The sequence below is a fragment of the Anser cygnoides genome, chromosome 32 (genome assembly GCF_040182565.1).
Source record: "Anser cygnoides isolate HZ-2024a breed goose chromosome 32, Taihu_goose_T2T_genome, whole genome shotgun sequence".
In the NCBI taxonomy this organism is placed as follows: domain Eukaryota; kingdom Metazoa; phylum Chordata; class Aves; order Anseriformes; family Anatidae; genus Anser; species Anser cygnoides.
This window is the reverse complement of record NC_089904.1, coordinates 2,866,470-2,883,201: the sequence shown is the minus strand read 5'-3', so window position 1 is coordinate 2,883,201 and position 16,732 is coordinate 2,866,470. Positions and strand designations below refer to the sequence as shown.

The 16,732-nt window shown below is 71.6% G+C and overlaps 2 protein-coding genes across 9 annotated transcripts; both read left to right on the top strand.

The window, feature by feature from the left end:
* The first annotated feature begins 784 nt into the window (after positions 1–784).
* Positions 785–13,021, top strand: ITGA7 (integrin subunit alpha 7). 7 transcript variants are annotated; one of them, XM_066985483.1, is made up of 27 exons: positions 785–1,009; positions 2,665–2,792; positions 2,899–2,978; positions 3,067–3,322; positions 3,747–3,878; positions 4,019–4,138; positions 5,456–5,663; positions 5,811–6,004; positions 6,089–6,177; positions 6,273–6,400; positions 6,972–7,067; positions 7,156–7,217; positions 7,340–7,509; positions 8,106–8,276; positions 8,378–8,490; positions 8,612–8,810; positions 9,428–9,511; positions 9,599–9,678; positions 9,780–9,857; positions 9,938–10,040; positions 10,132–10,308; positions 10,388–10,480; positions 10,603–10,716; positions 10,793–10,891; positions 10,961–11,086; positions 11,373–11,528; positions 12,126–12,269. In XM_066985483.1, the coding sequence occupies exons 1-26, from the start codon at positions 846–848 to the stop codon at positions 11,487–11,489; spliced, it is 3,381 nt and encodes a 1,126-aa protein (XP_066841584.1). In that variant the 5' UTR covers positions 785–845; the 3' UTR covers positions 11,490–11,528; positions 12,126–12,269. The 7 variants fall into 7 exon arrangements, with proteins under 7 accessions (XP_066841584.1, XP_066841583.1, XP_066841589.1 ...); XM_066985482.1 differs by lacking the exon at positions 11,373–11,528 and having other exon boundaries at positions 12,126–13,021; XM_066985488.1 differs by lacking the exon at positions 3,747–3,878.
* A 424-nt stretch (positions 13,022–13,445) lies between these two features.
* MCRS1 (microspherule protein 1) lies at positions 13,446–16,704 on the top strand. 2 transcript variants are annotated; one of them, XM_066985526.1, is made up of 14 exons: positions 13,446–13,603; positions 13,974–14,103; positions 14,201–14,339; positions 14,416–14,574; positions 14,670–14,779; positions 14,881–14,980; positions 15,109–15,247; positions 15,356–15,431; positions 15,531–15,559; positions 15,725–15,817; positions 15,922–16,004; positions 16,081–16,168; positions 16,251–16,378; positions 16,491–16,704. In XM_066985526.1, the coding sequence occupies exons 2-14, from the start codon at positions 13,994–13,996 to the stop codon at positions 16,575–16,577; spliced, it is 1,341 nt and encodes a 446-aa protein (XP_066841627.1). In that variant the 5' UTR covers positions 13,446–13,603; positions 13,974–13,993; the 3' UTR covers positions 16,578–16,704. The 2 variants fall into 2 exon arrangements, with proteins under 2 accessions (XP_066841627.1, XP_066841626.1); XM_066985525.1 differs by having other exon boundaries at positions 14,881–14,989.
* The last annotated feature ends 28 nt before the right edge of the window (positions 16,705–16,732 follow it).

The window sequence follows — 16,732 nt, the reverse complement described above, 5'->3', positions numbered from 1 at the left end:
GCAGTGTCCCCATGCACTGTCCCCATGCGGTGTCCCCACAGTGTGTCCCATTGCACTGTCCCCTTGCACCATCCCGGTGCAGCATCCCCGCGGTGCGTCCCCGTGCGCTGTCACCGTGCAGTGTCACAGCCATGTCCCCGTGCAGTGTCTCCGTGCAGTGTCCCCATGCACTGTCCCCATGCAGTGTCACTGTGCAGTGTCACCGTGGTGTGTCCCTGTGCAGCGTCCCCACGGTGTATCCTGGTGCACTGTCCCCATGCCGTGTCACCGTGCAGTGTCACTGTGGCGTGTCCCCAAGCACTGTGACTGTGCGGTGTCCCCATGCCGTGTCCCCACGGTGCGTCCCCATGCACCGTCCCCATGCGGTGCCCCCTCGGTGCGTCCCGTTGCACCGTCCCGGTGCAGCATCCCCGTGGTGCGTCCCCGTGCGCTGTCACCGTGCAGTGTCACAGCCGTGTCCCCGTGCAGTGTCACTGTGGTGTGTCCCCGTGCAGTGTCCCCACGGTGTGTCCCGGTGCACTGTCCCCATGCCGTGTCCCCACGGTGCGTCCCGTTCCACCGTCCCCGCGCACCATCCCCGCGGTGCGTCCCCGTGCGCCGTCGCCGCGCGGCGTCGCCCCAGCCGCGTCCCCGTGCCGCGTCCCGGCCCCGCCGTGTCCCCCCCCCCGTCCCCCGTCCCCCCCCCCCCCCCACGCCTGTCACTCGCCGCGGGGCGGGGGCCGCGCTGGCCGCCAGCCGGGCCCGCAGGGGCGGGGGGCGGACCGGAGCGGCGGCGGGGAGCGGCCGGCGGGGAGCGGCGGGGGAGCGGCGGGGAGCGGCGGGGAGCGGCGGGGGAGCGCGGAGCCATGGCGGGGCCGCTCTGGGTGCCCTGCCTGTGGCTGCCGCTGCTGGGCAGCGCCGCCTTCAACCTGGACGCGGGCAGCACGCTGCTGAAGGACGGCGCCAAGGGCAGCCTCTTCGGCTTCTCGGTGGCCCTGCACCGGCAGCTCAGCCCCGAGCCGGCCAGCTGGTGAGCGCCTTTGGGGGGGGGGGGGGCTGCGCCGCGGGGACCCCCCCGGCCCCTTCCCCATCCCCGCCTCCGGCGGCCCCGGGGTCATTCAGCGGGAAGCGGGGTGCTGGGGGGGGGGAGCCCCGGGGTGCTGGGGGGGTGGGGGGTGGGGTGGGGGGGAGGACACGCGCGTTCGGCCGCCGGGCCCCCCCCTCCTCCAGCCCCAGCCCCGTCCCCGCCGCCCCCGCGCCCCGCTCGGTGCCCAGCCGCCGGGCGCCCACCCGCGTGCCGGGCGAGCCGCCGGCCCCGGGGGGGGCCCAGCTGTAACGGAGCGGGGGGACAGGAAGGCGAGGAGCCGAGCGGGGGGAGCCCCGGGGCTCCCGAAGTCCGCCGGGTGTCCCGCAGCCCCCCCCAGCCGGTGCCCAGTGCGCCCCCGGTCGGGGCCGGTGGCGCCAGCGCGGTGGCGCCGGTGGGAGCCGCCCGGCCCCCGCTGCCGCCCTCTCGACATTCCTGGCGCCGCCGGGGCCCTTGGCGCTCCCTGCCCGGTGCCCGGCAGGTGCTTGTGGAGCTGCTGGCATCGTGCTGTGCTCCGCGGCACCGGGAACCGGGCACGGCACCGGGAACCGGGCACGGCACTGGGAACAAGGCACAGCACCGGGAACCGGGCATGGCACCGGCACTGGGTGCCGGGCACAGCACCAGGAGCCGGGCACGGCACTGGCACCGGGAATCGAGCATTGCACTGGGCACTGGGCAGGCCCCGGGAACCGGGCACGGCACTGGGAACCGGGCATGGCACCGGGAACCGGGCACGGCACCGGGAACCGGGCACGGCACCGGGAACCGGACGCGGGGCGCCGGCACCGGGAACCGGGCATGGCACTGGGCACAGCACGGGCATGGCAGCATGCATGGCACCGGGCACCGGGCATGGCACAAGGCACTGGGCACAGCACGGGCACAGCACCAGCCGTGGGACCGGCACCGGTGTCCCCCTGCTCGTCCCCTCCAGTCCCCCCAGCCCCAGCATCTCCGGGGGCAGCCTCAGCCCCGAGCTCCTTACTTGGAGCCTTGGCCCGGGCACCCTGGGCACTGCCCGGTGCGGGGGGACGCACCCGTGCCTGCTCCTGGCTCCCTCCTTTTTTGGGCATGTTGCTGCCGAGTTATTTTGAGTGAATTCCAGTTTATTTTTACCAGCTCTGCCTCTCCGTCCCCTCCTGGGGCTCCTTTGTGTCTTGAGGCCATCATCCCCCCGGGGACAGGCCAGGGGGTGCCCCACGGCCACAGGGGAGCCGCCGCCTCCGCGCTCCTCAGGGCGCAGCGGGACGGGGCTGAGACCCCTCCCCACGGGACATGGGGGGGCTTGGGGGGGAGCTCAGGGGGATGGGGCCGGGGGGGGCCGGGGCGCTTTGAGGCCTGGGAAGAGCCGTGCCGGGGCCGTGGCTGCTCGGCCGCGCTGGCACCGAGCTGGGCACACGCGGTGCCCGCAGCCGTGAAATCGGGGTGGGAGCGCGGGGACAGCTGCACGGGGGCGGCGGGCAGGGGGCCGTGGCGAGGGGGGTGTGGGGGGGGCGAGCGTGCAAAGCCAGCAGTGCTGGTGGTGGTGGTGGTGGGGGGGGGGCACACACATCCACACGCGCGTGCCCTGACCGGGGGGGGGCTCCCCGTCCCCGCAGGCTGCTGGTGGGGGCCCCCCTGGCGCCGGCGCTGCCCAGCCAAGCTGCCAACCGCACCGGGGGGCTCTTCGCCTGCCCGCTGACCCCCGAGCTCTCCGACTGCTGGCGGGTGCCCATCGACGAGGGAGGTGAGGTGCTCGGCCCCCCCCCCCCGCCTCCCGCAGGGGGCAGAGGGGATGGAGGGGACGGGGACGGCAGCGCTGATGCTGTTCCCCCCCCCCCCCCCCACCCCAGTGGACCTGCAGAGAGAGAGCAAAGAGAACCAGTGGCTGGGGGTGAGCGTGAAGAGCCAGGGCGCCGGCGGCAAGATCGTGGTGAGCACCCGGCGAGGGGGGGGGTCGGGGGGGTGGGGGGGGGAACGCTGGGTGCCCCGCGGCCTCCTGACGCCGCCCCCGCTCGCAGACCTGCGCCCACCTGTACGAGGCGCGGAACCGGGTGCGGCAGCCCCTGGAGACGCGGGACGTGATCGGGCGCTGCTTCGTGCTGAGCCAGGACCTGCGGGTGCGCGACGAGCTGGACGGCGGCGAGTGGAAGTTCTGCGAGGGGCGGCCGCAGGGCCACGACCGCTTCGGCTTCTGCCAGCAGGGCCTGGCCGCCGCCTTCAGCCCCGACCAGCACTACATCCTCTTCGGGGCCCCCGGCACCTACAACTGGAAGGGTGAGCGTGGGCGGGCGCCTCGGGGGGCGCGAGCGGGTGCGAGCGCAGCAGCGGGGGGTGCGTGGCCACGCGTGCTTGGGTTTGCGCACACGTGCCGGTGAGTGTGTGTGCGCGCTGCGGGTGGGAGCACGGTGGGGGGTGTGTGCACACGTGTGTGTGTGGGGTGCACGCGTGTAAGCGTGTGCACGTGTGGGTGCTGGGTGAGTCGTGGGGCCGCGTGCGGCTGCGGGTGCGCGGCTGCGTGTCCGTGCTGCAGGATGCCCGGCGAGGGCAAGACCCCCCCCCCCCCCCACACTCACAGCTCCGCGGGACGGCCGACATCTCCGGCGCCCCTCTTGTCCCCGTGCAGCAGGACGGTCCCCGGGAGGGTCCCCCCCCGGGAGGGTCCCCCCCCAGCCCCTCTGACCCCTCCTCGGTTTGGCAGGGAACCTGCGCGTGGAGCTGCTTAACCAGAGCTCCCTCGACCCGCTGCGCTACGACGACGGCCCCTACGAAGCGGGGGGCGAGAAGGACCAGGACCCCTCGCTCATCCCCGTGCCCGCCAACAGTTACCTGGGTACGGGCACGGCGGAGCCCGGCGCGGCGTGGGGAGCCCCCCCGGACCCCCCCCCGCCCGGCTCCAGCCTGCCCCAACCCCGGCGCCCTCCCTGACCACCACCCCCCCCCTCTCTTTCTCTCTCGGCCCGCCGGGCGCAGGTTTGTTGTTTGTGACAAACGTTGATAGCTCAGACCCCGACCAGCTGGTGTACAAAAGCCCAGACCCCAACGAGAAGGTGCCCGGCGCGGCCGGCGACGTGCCCCAGAATAGCTACTTGGGTTCGTACGCGGCGCCGCCGCGTCCCCGTGTGCCACCCCCGGAGCCACCCCCCCCCCCCCCCTCCCCGTGTGCCACCCCCTGGAGCCGTGTCGTGTCGGTGTGTCCCCCCCCCTCCGTGTCTGTGCAGAGCAGAGGAGAGCGGAGCTGCTGCAGCCTCCGGGCCCCCAGCACACGCACACACGCACACACACGCAGACACACGCGTGTGCACGCACCCAGCTCGCTTTGCACGCCCCCCCCCCCCCCCCCAGTGCACCCCCCCCGCACACCCAGGCGTGCGCACACAGCCCCTTGCACACCCAACCCTACGCACGCGTGGCCGTGCCCTGCCCTGTGCCGCCCCCCCCCCCCCCCCAATGCCCCCGGGACCCTTTCGGGTCCGTGCGGTGCCTCTGCCCCCTGTCCCCCCCCCAGCTCCCCCCCCCGTCCCCGTGCCCTGACTGTGGCCGTGTGTCCTGTCGCTGTGCCGGGGTTGTGGTGGGGGCACCGCCAGGCCTGGGGGGGGGCAGACACTGGGCGGGGGGGGGGGGGGGGGAGATGATTCCAGGGGTCCCACCTGTGTGCTGAGCCTGGCGTGCCCCCCCCCCCAGCACCCCAGGTCCCTGTGCTTTTCCCTCCAGTGATGTTTCTGCATGGGGGGGGTGCATGGGGGCTGCATCCTGCTGGGAGCCTGGGGGCTGGGAGGGCTGTGGCAGGGCTGGGGGGGCTGGGCACAGGCTGGGCTGTGCTGCTGGGGGGGGGTGGGGGGGGGGCTGCCACTGCTGCATGGGGTTGGGGGTGGGCTGTCCCCAAGCCCCTGGGGGCTCTGCATCTGCTGGGGAGGGAGATCTGGGCGCTCCGGGTCTTGCTGCTCTGTCCCCAAAATCTTCCCTTCTCTCCCCAAAATCTTCCCTTCTGGCCCCAAAATCTTCCCTTCTGGCCCCAAAATCTTCCCTTCTGGCCATGCAGGGAAGGGAGGGGGGGGGGCTGGTCCTCACCCCCCCCCTCCCCGCTTTCCCCCGGAGCTGGAAGAGGACCCAGGACCCCCCCAGCTCTGCCACCCCCCCCCCCCCCCAAGTACAGACTATATGGAGCACAGAGCAGGGAAACTGAGGCACGAGCCGAGCAGGACCCCCCCCTCACCCCATCCCCATGCCCCCCACCCCAAAGCACCAGGGCCCCCAGCCACGCAGGGAGCTGAGCAGAGAGAGAGAGAGACGGACGGACGGACGGACAGAGGGCACCGGGTGGGGCACGGTGATGGGGGCCGGGTACAAATCACCACCCCCCAAAAAAAAAAACCCAAAAAACCCCAAAAACCCCGAACCCGCCCGCAGGTTTCTCGGTGGACTCGGGCGCGGGCCTGACGCGGCGGCAGGAGCTGAGCTTCGTGAGCGGCGCGCCCCGCGCCAACCACACGGGCGCCGTCCTCATCCTGCGCCGCGACAGCGCCCAGCGCCTGGTGCCCGAGGCCGTGCTGCGGGGCGAGCAGCTCACCTCCGCCTTCGGCTATGCCCTGGCCGTGCTGGACCTCAACAGCGACGGGTGAGGCCACGGGGGGGGGCACAGGGTGGGGGTACCCACGGTGCCCACGGTGCCCACGGTGCCCACGGTGCCGGGGACCCGCGGTGCCGCCCTGCGGGGTGGCCCCGGGGTAGGGGGTGGGGGGTGACGCGGCCGCCGTGCCCGCAGCTGGATGGACCTGGTGGTGGGGGCCCCCCACTTCTTCGAGCGCAAGGAGGAGATCGGGGGGGCCGCCTACGTCTACGTCAACCCGGCGGGGCACTGGGACGCCGCCGCCCCCCTGCGCCTCAACGGCACCCGCGGCTCCATGTTCGGCGTCGCCCTGGGCGCTGCCGGCGACCTCAACCAGGACGGCTTCGAGGGTGAGGGGCGCTGGGGGGGGCGTGGGGATCCCCGGGTGCTGCTGCGTGTCCCCCCCCCCTCCTCACCGCCTCTCCCCCCCCCAGATCTGGCTGTGGGAGCCCCCTTTGATGGCGCTGGCAAGGTCTACATCTACCACGGCAGCAACCTGGGCATCGTGGCGAAGCCGGCGCAGGTGAAGGATGGGGGTCGGGGAGGGGTTGGGGGGGGGGAAGTTCCCCGTTGCCTCCCGCTGCCAGTTCCCAGCGTCACAGCTGTCCTTGTCCCCAGGTCCTGGACGGGGAGGGCGTGGGGGTGACGGCCTTCGGGTACGCGCTCTCGGGGGGGCTGGATGTGGATGGGAACCTCTACCCCGACCTGCTCGTCGGCTCCCTCTCTGACACCGTGGTGCTGTACAGGTGAGTGCCTGCCACAGGCACCCCCGGCCCCAAACAGGGCACCCTAATCCCCAAGCATTCCTTGATCCCAAGCATCCCCTATCCCCAAGCATCCCCTATCCCCAAGCATCCCCTGTCCCCAAGCATCTCCTGATCCCGATCATCCCGTAACCCCAAGCACCCCGTAACCCTGAGCATCCCCCATCCGTGCACATCCTCTAACCCCAAGTATCTCCTGATCCCAAGCACCCCGTAACCCCAAGCGTCCCCCATCCCTGTGCATTCCCTAACCCTGAGCATCCCCCATCCGTGCACATCCCCTAACCCCAAGCATCGCCTAACCCCAAGCATCCCCTGATCCCAAGCACCCCGTAACCCCAAGCGTCCCCCATCCCTGTGCATCCCCTAACCCGCAGCGTCCCCTGTCCCTAAGCATTCCCCACCCCCTGGTCCCCCCCATCCCCCCGACCCAGGGTCCCCCCGTCCCTTGGCACAGCTGGGGGGGGGTCCCATGCAGGGGCTGTGCACGGTGGGGGCGCCCCCAGTGGGGCCCAGCCCGGCACCGCCGTGCTCCGTGCTCCCCCCCCCGCAGGGCTCGCCCCGTGGTCCACGTCTCCAGGAACGTCTCCCTGGTTCCCCCCAACATCGACCTGGAGCAGAGCAACTGCCAGCACCAGGAGGGCGTCTGGTGGGTGCCACGTGGCTGGGGGGGGGGGGGCGAGGGGGGTGTCGGGGCCGCCCCGTCTCACTCCACCTCTGCCCCGTGCCCCCTGTAGCGTGGATGTCCGAGCCTGCTTCAGCTACACAGCCAGCCCGGCCAGCTACAGCCCCCCCCTCGGTGAGTGGGCACGGGCAGAGGGGCCGGGGGGTGCCGGGGGGGCTGCGTGTCCCCCCCAGAGGGGACGGGACCCCTGCGGGGCTGGGGGGACCCCCGGCACGGCCCCGTCCCTCTGCCCCCAGTGCTGGAATACGTGTTCGACGCCGACACGGACCGGCGGCGGCTGGGCCATGCCCCCCGCATCACCTTCCTCGGCCGCCGTCCCTCGGACCCCGAGCACCAGTTCTCGGACACGGTGGAGCTGCCCCGGCAGCGCGCCCGCGCCTGCGTCAAAGCCACCTTCCAGCTCCAGGTGGCTCCCTGTCCCCGTCCCCATCCCTGTCCCCCTCCTTGTCCCTGTCCCCATCCCTGTCCCTGTCCCCATCCCTGTCCCCATCCCATCCCTGTCCCCATCCCTGTCCCTGTCCCCGTCCCCATCCCCATCCCTGTCCCCATCCCGTCCCTGTCCGTGTCCCTGTCCCTGTCCCTGTCCCTGTCCCCATCCCCATCCCGTCCCTGTCCTCATCCCCATCCTGACCCTGTCCTTGTCCCCGTCCCCATCCTCGTCTCCAAATCCGTCGCATTCCCAGACCCATCTCCGTCCCTATCCCATTCCTGTCCCCATCCTTGTCCCTTCCCCATCTCTGTCCTCATCCCTGTGGCATTTCTGTCCCATCCCTGGCCTCTTCCCCATCCCTGGCCCCACCCTTGTTCCATCCCTGTGCCATCTCCATCCCATCCCTGTCCCCATTCCCATGCCTGTGCCATCCCCATCCCATCCTCATCCTTTTCCCATCCCCGTCCCCATCCCCGTGCCATCCCTGTCCCTATCCTCGTCCCTGCCCCATCCCTGTCCCTGTCCCATGCCCCCCCCGCCCTTACCCTCCCCCTTGCTCTGGCCGTCCCCAGGACAGCATCCGTGACAAGCTGCGCCCCATCGCCGTCACCCTCGCCTATGGCATCCAGGGGGCCGGGGCAGCGCGGCACAGCCGGGGGGCCACGCGGCACAGCCGGGGGGCCGCCCTGCCGCCCCTGTCCCCCGTGCTCAGCCCCCAGCAGCCCAGCAGCCAGCGCACCGAGGTGAGGAGCCCGTCCCACTCGGGGCCAGCTCGGGGGCTGCCTCCCTCGGGGTGTCCCCGACCCTTTTGTGTGTGTGTGTGTGTCCCCCACCCCCCCCGCAGGTGCACTTTCTGAAGCAGGGCTGCGGGGACGACAAGATCTGCCAGAGCAACCTGCAGCTGCACTTCCAGTTCTGCGCCCGCCTGGGGGACGCCGATTTCGTGCCCCTGCCCAGGTGAGTGGGGCTGGGCGCTGTTCATCGTCCCCCCCAACACATCCCCACACACCCTACGGGGCGGAGGGGACGCCCGGCGGGGGCTCACAGGGGCTGTCCCCGTCCCGTCCCCCCCCCCAAGGGGTGAGGATGGCACTGCCATCTTCGCCATGAGCGACCAGAAGGACGTGGCCCTGGAGATCCACGTCACCAACCTGCCCTCGGACCCCGCGGAGCCGCAGCGGGATGGGGACGATGCCCACGAGGCCGTGCTCACCGCCACCTTCCCCGAGGAGCTGCCCTACTCCGCCGTGCGCCCCTATGACGGCCGGGCACCCTCGGTGCGGCAGGGGCTGGGTGGGGGGGGGGGGCGAGGGATGGGGGGCTTTGGGGGTGCGGAGCAGTGGGGACAGATCTGGGGGTCCCAGGGATGCAGAGGGATGGGGATGGTCCCGAGGGCGCTGAGGGGGTGGGATGGGGATGGATGTGGGGGGATGGATCTTGGGTGGCTGGGGTTTGGGACGGGGCTGGTCCCAAAGGTGATGGGGTTTGGGACGGGGCTGGTCCCAAAGGTGGTGGGGTTTGGGATGGGGCTGGCTCCAGGGGTGATGGGGTTTGAGGCAGGGCTGGTCCTGAGGGATGCTGGGCTTTGGGACGGGGCTGCTCCCAAAGGTGCTGGGGTTTGGGACAGCGCTGGTTCCAGGGGGGATGCTGGGGTTTGGGATGGGGCTGGTCCCAAAGGTTCTGGGGTTTGGGATGGGGCTGGTCCCAAAGGTTCTGGGGTTTGGGATGGGGCTGGTCCCAAAGGTGGTGGGGTTTGGGACGGGGCTGGTCCCAAAGGTGCTGGGGTTTGGGACGGGGCTGGTCCCAGAGGTTCTGGGGTTTGGGATGGGGCTGGTTCCGGGGGGGTGCAGGATGGGGGGGTGCCCGCAGCAGGTCCTCAGCTCTCTGCCCCCAGGACAAGCCGGTGGTGTGCCTCGCCAACCAGAACGGCTCGCAGGTGGAGTGCGAGCTGGGGAACCCCATGAAACGCGGAGCCCAGGTGGGCGCAGCTCCTTGAGCCCCCCCCCCCCCCCCCACCCCATCCTCCCCGGGACCCCCAGCCCCAACCCTCGCCCTGTGCCCCCAGGTGCGTTTCTACCTCATCCTCAGCACCCTGGGCATCACCCTCCAGACCACGGACCTGGCGGTGGAGCTGGCCCTGTCCACGTGAGCCGGGGCGGGTGGCGGGGGCTCTGCAGGTGGCATGGGGGGGGGGGGGGGGGCTCAGAGCGATGCCCCCCGCCCCCGACCCCCTTTCTTTTCCCCAGGATCAGTGAGCAGCCGGGGCTGGAGCCGGCGGTGGCTCAGGCGCGCGTGGTCATCGAGCTGCCTCTCTCCGTGACGGGGTGAGTGGCAGCGGGGTGGGGGCCGCTCCCCCCCCCCCCCCCCCCAGGTCCCCCTGACCCCCACCACTGTGTCCCCGCAGCGTGGCCGTGCCGCCCCGGCTCTTCTTCGGCGGGGTGGTGCGGGGTGAGAGCACGGTGCGGCGGGAGAGCCAGGTGGGCAGCGCCGTGCGCTTCGAGGTGACGGTGAGTCCGGGGGGGCTGGCGGTTGGGGAGAGTTGCAGCCGTGCCCCCCCCACCCCAGCACATGCAGCCAACCCCGAACCATCCCGCGCAGGTCTCCAACCGGGGCCAGTCGCTGAAGACGCTGGGCTCGGCCTTCCTCACCCTGCAGTGGCCCCATGAGATCAGCAATGGGAAGTGGCTGCTGTACCCGCTGCAGCTGGAGCTGGCGGCCGCGCCGGGGCCGCGGGCGACCTGCAGCCCCGCTGCCAACCCGCTGCTGCTGGCCCTGGTACGGTGGGGGGGGGTGGAGTGGGACGGTGAGGAGGGGGGGATGCCGTCCCCTCTCCATGCCAGTCCTTGTCCCCCAGGAGCCACCAGGGGACACCGAGCTCACCGAAGCACCCGCCGCGGGGTCCTGGCGGGTGCCAGCACCCGCAGAAAGGAAAAGGAATGTGACACTGGTGAGCGGGGCTGGGGTGCTCCCATCCCTAGGGTGCTCATGTTTCTGGGGTGCTCCCGGTCCTGGGGTGCTCCCGCTCCTGGGCGCGTGGCCAAGCTGTGACCCCCCCCCCTTGTCCCCCAGGATTGTGCCCAGGGCACCGCGCGCTGCCTGGCGTTTCGCTGCCCGCTGCACAGCTTTGAGCGTGCCGCTGTGCTCACCGCCCGCGGGCGGCTCTGGAACAGCACCTTCCTGGAGGTGAGAAGGGAATGGGGACGGGGACGGGGACAGGGATGGGGACAAGGGCAAGCCCTGTCCCGTGCCCCCGCTGCAGGAGTTCCTGGCCGTCACCTCGGTGGAGCTGATCGTGCGTGCCAGCGTCTCGGTGACCTCGTCCATCAAGAACCTGGTGCTGAAGGACGCCTCCACGCAGGTCTGACCCCACAACCCCCGGCACCCGGCGCCCTCCCCGCCACCCCCTGACCCACGCTGCTGTCCCCAGATCCCTGTCACCATCTACCTGGACCCCGGGGTGGCGGTGGCTGGCGGCGTGCCCTGGTGGGTCATCCTCCTGGCCGTGTTGGCCGGCATCCTCGTCCTGGCCCTGCTGGTCTTCATCCTCTGGAAGGTGAGTGAGGGGGATGGGGTCCCTGTGGCAGGATGTGTCCCCACCCTGTGATACGGGGTGCCCTGGCTGTGCCATGCCGTGCCGTACCACCCTGGCCGTGCTACGCTACCCCTACTGTGTCACGCCGCACTGTGCTGCTGGGCCACTGCTACGCCGTGCTGCGCCGTGCCACGCGGTGCCGTGGCGTCAGGGCAGTGCCGTGCCGTGCCGTGCCACGCCATGCCTTTGGACCAGTGCCGTGCCGTGCCGTGCCGTGCCCAGCTTCACCTTCTCACTTCCTCCCCAGTGCGGCTTCTTCAAGCGGAGCAGCCAAACCTCCCGCTACACCGCTAACTATTACCGGGCCCGCCGGAGGCTGCAGCCCTCCGAGGCGGACAAGCAGGCTCTGGAGGGCCAGCGGTAACGCGGGGCCGGCTCCCCGGGCCGGCAGCAGCCAGCACGGGTGCGCACGGGCGCGCGGCCCCCCCTGCACGGGTGTGCGAAGGCGTGCAGTGTGCCCAGGAGGAGGGATGAGGGCTTGCGGTGTCCGCATGCAGTTGTGCGAGGGTTTGAAGCAGTGGGGTGGGTGGAAGAGGGTTTGCAGTGTCAGGGTAGCATGGTGCGAGGGTTTGCAGTGCTGGCGTGTGGGTGTGCCAGGGTTTGCTGTGCTGGTGCACAGGTGTGCGAGGATTTGCAGGGCTGGCGTGTGGGCGCGCGAGGGTTTGCAGCATCGGGGGTGGACGGATGAGGGTTTGCAGCGGCGGGGTGGCAGGGCAGGAGCCTGCGGTGCTGCTGGTGCATGGCCGTGCCAGGGTTTGCAGTGCTGAGCCAGGCCGTGCCGTGCCGGCACGCAGATACGTGAGGGTTTGCAGCACCGGTGCGACGTGCATGCCCCCGTGGTGAGTTCTGGGGGGAGCGCAGCGGGACAGGCAAGCGCGGAGCTGTGAGCACGTGGAGCCAGACCCGATCCCGTCTGGCTGCCCGTGCCGCCCAGCGGGGCTGAGCCGTGGCCAGGCGCTGCCCGCAGCCCCCGGTGCTGACCCCCCCCCGCTCCCCGCAGCTGGGCTTCTTCCGCCGGGCGCGCTACGCGCCGCCGGCCGTGCCGCAGTACCACGCTGTGAAGATCCCGCGGGAGGAGCGGCAGCAGTTCCGCGAGGAGAAGATGGGCACCATCCAGAGGAAGGAGTGGGCTGTGAACTGGAGCGAGGCCAGCGACGGGCACGTCACCCCCAGCTCGGCGTAGCCCTGGGGCTGCTGGCCGTGCCGCAGGACCCCAGCGGGCGCAGGGGGAAGCGGGACGCGGAGCCCCCCAGCCCTGCTGGCCGTGCCCCGGGGAAGGACCCTTTGGCAACGCGTGGGGACACGCACGTGTGTGACGCCTGCCTCGGCCAGGCACACCCAGAACTGCTTGCACTGGGACAAGGCCCCCGGGGACGGCTCAGCTGTAGGCTGTGGCTTGTCCCCAGAGGGATGGATGTCCCCTGTAGGGACAGCTCGGCCCTACAGGGATGGCCCCATCCTATGAGGGGCTGGCTTGTCCCCAAGGGGCTGGCGTATCCCCAAAGGGATGGCTCGTCCCCAAAGGGATGGCGTGTCCCCAAAGGGCTGACGTGTCCCCGAGGGGGTGGCGTGTCCCCAAAGGGATGGCTTATTCCAGAGGGATGGCTTGTCCCCAGAGGGATGGCTTGTCCCCAGGGGGCTGGCATGTCCCCAGAGGGATGGCTTGTCCCCAAGGGCTGGCGTGTCCCCAGGGGGCTGGTGTATCCCCAAGGGGATGGCATGTCCCCAGAGGGATGGCGTGTCCCCAGGGGGCTGGCTTGTCCCCAGAACACCTCAGCCCCCTGGGGACAGCTCGACCCTACAGCGACCCCCTCCTACAAGGCCGACCCAGCCCCCGGGGCCGGCCCAGCCCCCAGCGTCGCTCAATGAAACCCAATAAAAGGAGCAGCCCCCCCCCGACCCCGCCCCGTGTCGTCCCTTCGAGACCCCCCCCGCCTTGGCCGATCCCGGGCGGGGCCCCCCGGGGGTTCGGGGGTCCCAGGCCCCAGCAGGGAGCGGGGAAGCGCCGGGGGCGGCCGAGCTGCGGGAGGGGGCGGCGCCGCCATGATGGGGGCGGCCGCGGCCGCTGGGAGCGGCCATGATGGGTGGGGCGGGGGAGCGGCCCCGGTGGGTGCCGCCATGATGGGTGTGGCGGCGGTCTCTGGGAGCGGCCATGATGGGTGCGGCCGTTTCCATGGCCGGGACGGGGGCCTGCGCTGCCGTGGCCCTGTTCGTGGGGACACCGGGGGCCCGGCCCTGTCCCCGGCCCTGTCCCCGGCCCCGGTTGGCCCCATCGACTACAGCGCTTCGGAAAAAGAAGGGCGCGGCCCTGCCCTCAACCAAGATGGCAGCGCCCTGGCCCAAGATGGCGCCGGGGCTAACAACACGCGCTGCCTTTTGGCTGACGTCAGAACCGCTTCCGCCGCCACCCGGAAGCGGCCCGTCCATGGAGGCGCCCAGGCCGAGGGCGTCGCGGAGCCGCCGCCGCTCCCGGGGATGGTGAGAGCGGGGCGGGGGGCGCGGCCCCACGGGGGTCCCCACGGGCGTCCCCCCGCGCTCCTCGCGCCCCCCTCATCCCCTCGGGAACCCCCCGGGACCCCGCCTGGCCCCTCCCCAGGATCCTCCGGTCCCCCCCGGTTCCCTCCGGTCCCCCCCCCCGGGACCTCCCCGGTCCCCCCGCTCCCCTCCGGTCCCTCCCAGGACCCCCCCTCCCCCCGGACCTCCCGTGTGCCCCCCGGCCCCCATAACGGGTCAGAGCCCGTCCGAGCCCCCGCCCCGGGACCTCCCCGGTTCCCCCCCAGTCCCCTCCCGGTCCGGTTCCCGGGGACATTCACGGACCGTCGCCCCCTGCCCCCCCCCCCCCCCCCAGAGGTGCTGTCCCCTGACCTGATGGCGTCGGGCGCGGCGAGCCGCTCCGAGGACGAGGAGTCGCTGGCGGGGCAGAAGCGGGGCTTGGCCCAGGCCTCGGGCGCCATCCCGAAGCGCCGCAGCTCCTCACGGTACGGTACCGGGGGTCGGGGGGGGGGAGTGCGGGACCGGGCCCGGCCCCGGGCAGGGGAGGGGGCGGCAGGGCCAGAGCCGCCTCCTGCCCGCCAGGTTCATCAAGCGGAAGAAGTTCGACGATGAGCTGGTAGAGAGCAGCCTGGCCAAGTCCTCCAGCCGGGCCAAGGGCGCCGGCGGCGTGGAGCCGGGGCGCTGCTCGGGCAGCGAGCCCTCTTCCAGCGAGAAGAAGAAGGTGAGGAGGCAGCGGGGGCGTTGCGGGGCGCCTGGGACACGCGGGGAGACCCCAACGCCCCTCGCTGCCCGCCCAGGTCTCCAAGTCCGTGTCCACCCCCGTTGCGCCCAGCCCCGTCCCGACCCCCGGCCTCGCCAAGCGGATGAAGAAGAGCAAGCAGCCCCTGCAGGTGACGAAGGACCTGGGCCGCTGGAAACCTGCCGATGACCTTCTGCTCATCAACGCTGTGCTGCAGGTAACGGCCCCGGCTCTCCCTGGGGTCCTGGCGGGGGGGGGTCTGCAGTTTGCAGCCCCCGGCAGAGCCGTGCCCTCACCTGGGGGCTTTCCCAGACCAACGACCTCACCTCGGTGCACTTGGGCGTGAAGTTCAGCTGCCGCTTCAACCTGCGGGAGATCCAGGAGCGCTGGTACGCGCTGCTCTACGACCCCATCATCTCCAAGTGAGCACGGGGCCGAGCCTGGGGGGGCAACACCACCCCTCGGGGGGGGCAGCGGGGGACGCAGGGGCTCTCACTCTGCGCCCCCCCCCTCCCCCCCGCAGGCTGGCTTGCCAGGCCATGCGGCAGCTGCACCCCGAGGCCATCGCCGCCATCCAGAGCAAGGTGCTCTTCAGCAAAGCCGAGGAGCAGCTGCTGAACAAGGTGGGATCGGTAAGAGACAGCAGGGCGGGGAGTTTCATGTGGGCTGGGGGGGGGCTCCAGGCGGATGTCTCCCTCCTCCCGAGGGGCATCCTTGGTGCCACGCGTCCCTTGTCCCCCCCCCCCCGCAGAGCAGCCAGCCTACGCTCGACACCTTCCAGGAGCTCCTCCACAAGCACCCCGATGTCTTCTACCCCTCGCGGACGGCCAAAGCCCTGCAGCTGCACTGGCAGCTCATGAAGCAGTACTACCTGCTGGACGACCAGACCGGTGAGCCCCGCGTCCCCCCCGTGCCCCGTGTGTCCCCTCCCATGCCCCCCCCCAAAAAAAACCCTCTACTTTTGCCCCCCTCACTCCCTCCCCTCCTGCACCTTCCAGTACAGCCGCTGCCCAAGGGGGACCAAGTGCTCAACTTCTCGGATGCCGAGGACATGCTGGATGACAGCAAGCTGAAGTGAGGTTTGGGGGGGCCCTGGGGGGCTGAGGGGGGTGCTGGGGGTATGCAAGGGTGCCGGGGGGGGGCCTGTCTGATCCTGCCTCTTCTCTTCTGCAGGGATGTGCGGGATGAGGTGCTGGAGCACGGTGAGTGCAGCCCGCTCCTGGCTACGCTGCCAGGTCTGGGTGGTCCAAATCAGCGGGGGGGGGGGGGGGCCTGGGGGGGCCCAAATCAACAGGGAGGGATCTGGGGGGGGTTGGTCGGGGTCAGGTGCCTCCCCCCACCCACCTCCCTTCTCCCTCTCTCCCCAGAGCTGACCGTGGCCGACCGGCGCCAGAAGCGGGAGATCCGGCAGCTGGAGCAGGAGCTGCACAAGTGGCAGGTGCTGGTGGACAGCATCACGGGTGAGAGCTGGGGGCAGCTGGTCTGTGTGTCCGTCCGTCCGTCCGTCTGTCCGTCCGTCCTTCCCTCTGCCTGCTCCCCCCCCATCTCGCTCTCCTCCCCGCAGGCATGAGCTCCCCAGACTTCGACAGCCAGACGCTGGCCGTGCTGCGGGGCCGGATGGTGCGGTACCTCATGCGCTCCCGGGAGGTGAGTGCGGGGCTGAGCACCACCCCCCACAAGGCGGAGCCCCCCCCCCAGCCTCCTGACGCTCCCCTCTCCCCAGATCACGCTGGGCAGAGCCACCAAGGACAACCAGATCGACGTGGACCTAGCGCTGGAGGGCCCAGCCTGGAAGATCTCCCGCAAGCAAGGTGGGAACGGGGGGGCTGGGCTGTTTCGGGGGGGGTGTCTCTGGCTGTGCTCCCCCCTCACGCCCTGCTGCCCCCCCTCCAGGTGTCATCAAACTGAAGAACAATGGGGATTTCTTCATCGCCAACGAGGGCCGGCGCCCCATCTACATCGACGGGCGGCCCGTGCTTGGCGGCAACAAGTGGAAGCTCAACAACAACTCGGTGGTGGAGGTGAGCTGGGGGGGGGGCTCAGGGGTCCCGGAGGGGGCTTAGGGGTCCCGGGGGGGGGCTCAGGGGGGGCTCAGGGGTCCAGTCCCGCTCACCCCCTGCCTCCTCCCTGCAGATCGCCAGCCTCCGCTTCGTCTTCCTCATCAACCAGGACCTGATTGCGCTCATCAAGGCGGAGGCGGCCAAGCTGGCCCAGCAGTGACAGGGGGAGGTGGGGGCTGCTCTGTGTGGCCCCCCCCCAGCCCCACACAGGGTGATGGGGAGGTCCCACCGGCCTCTCCCGCGGGGTTGGAGGCTGCTGGGAATAAAGTCTTTTACTCCACCCCTGAGCTCCCGGGCTGTGGTTTTGCTGTCGTT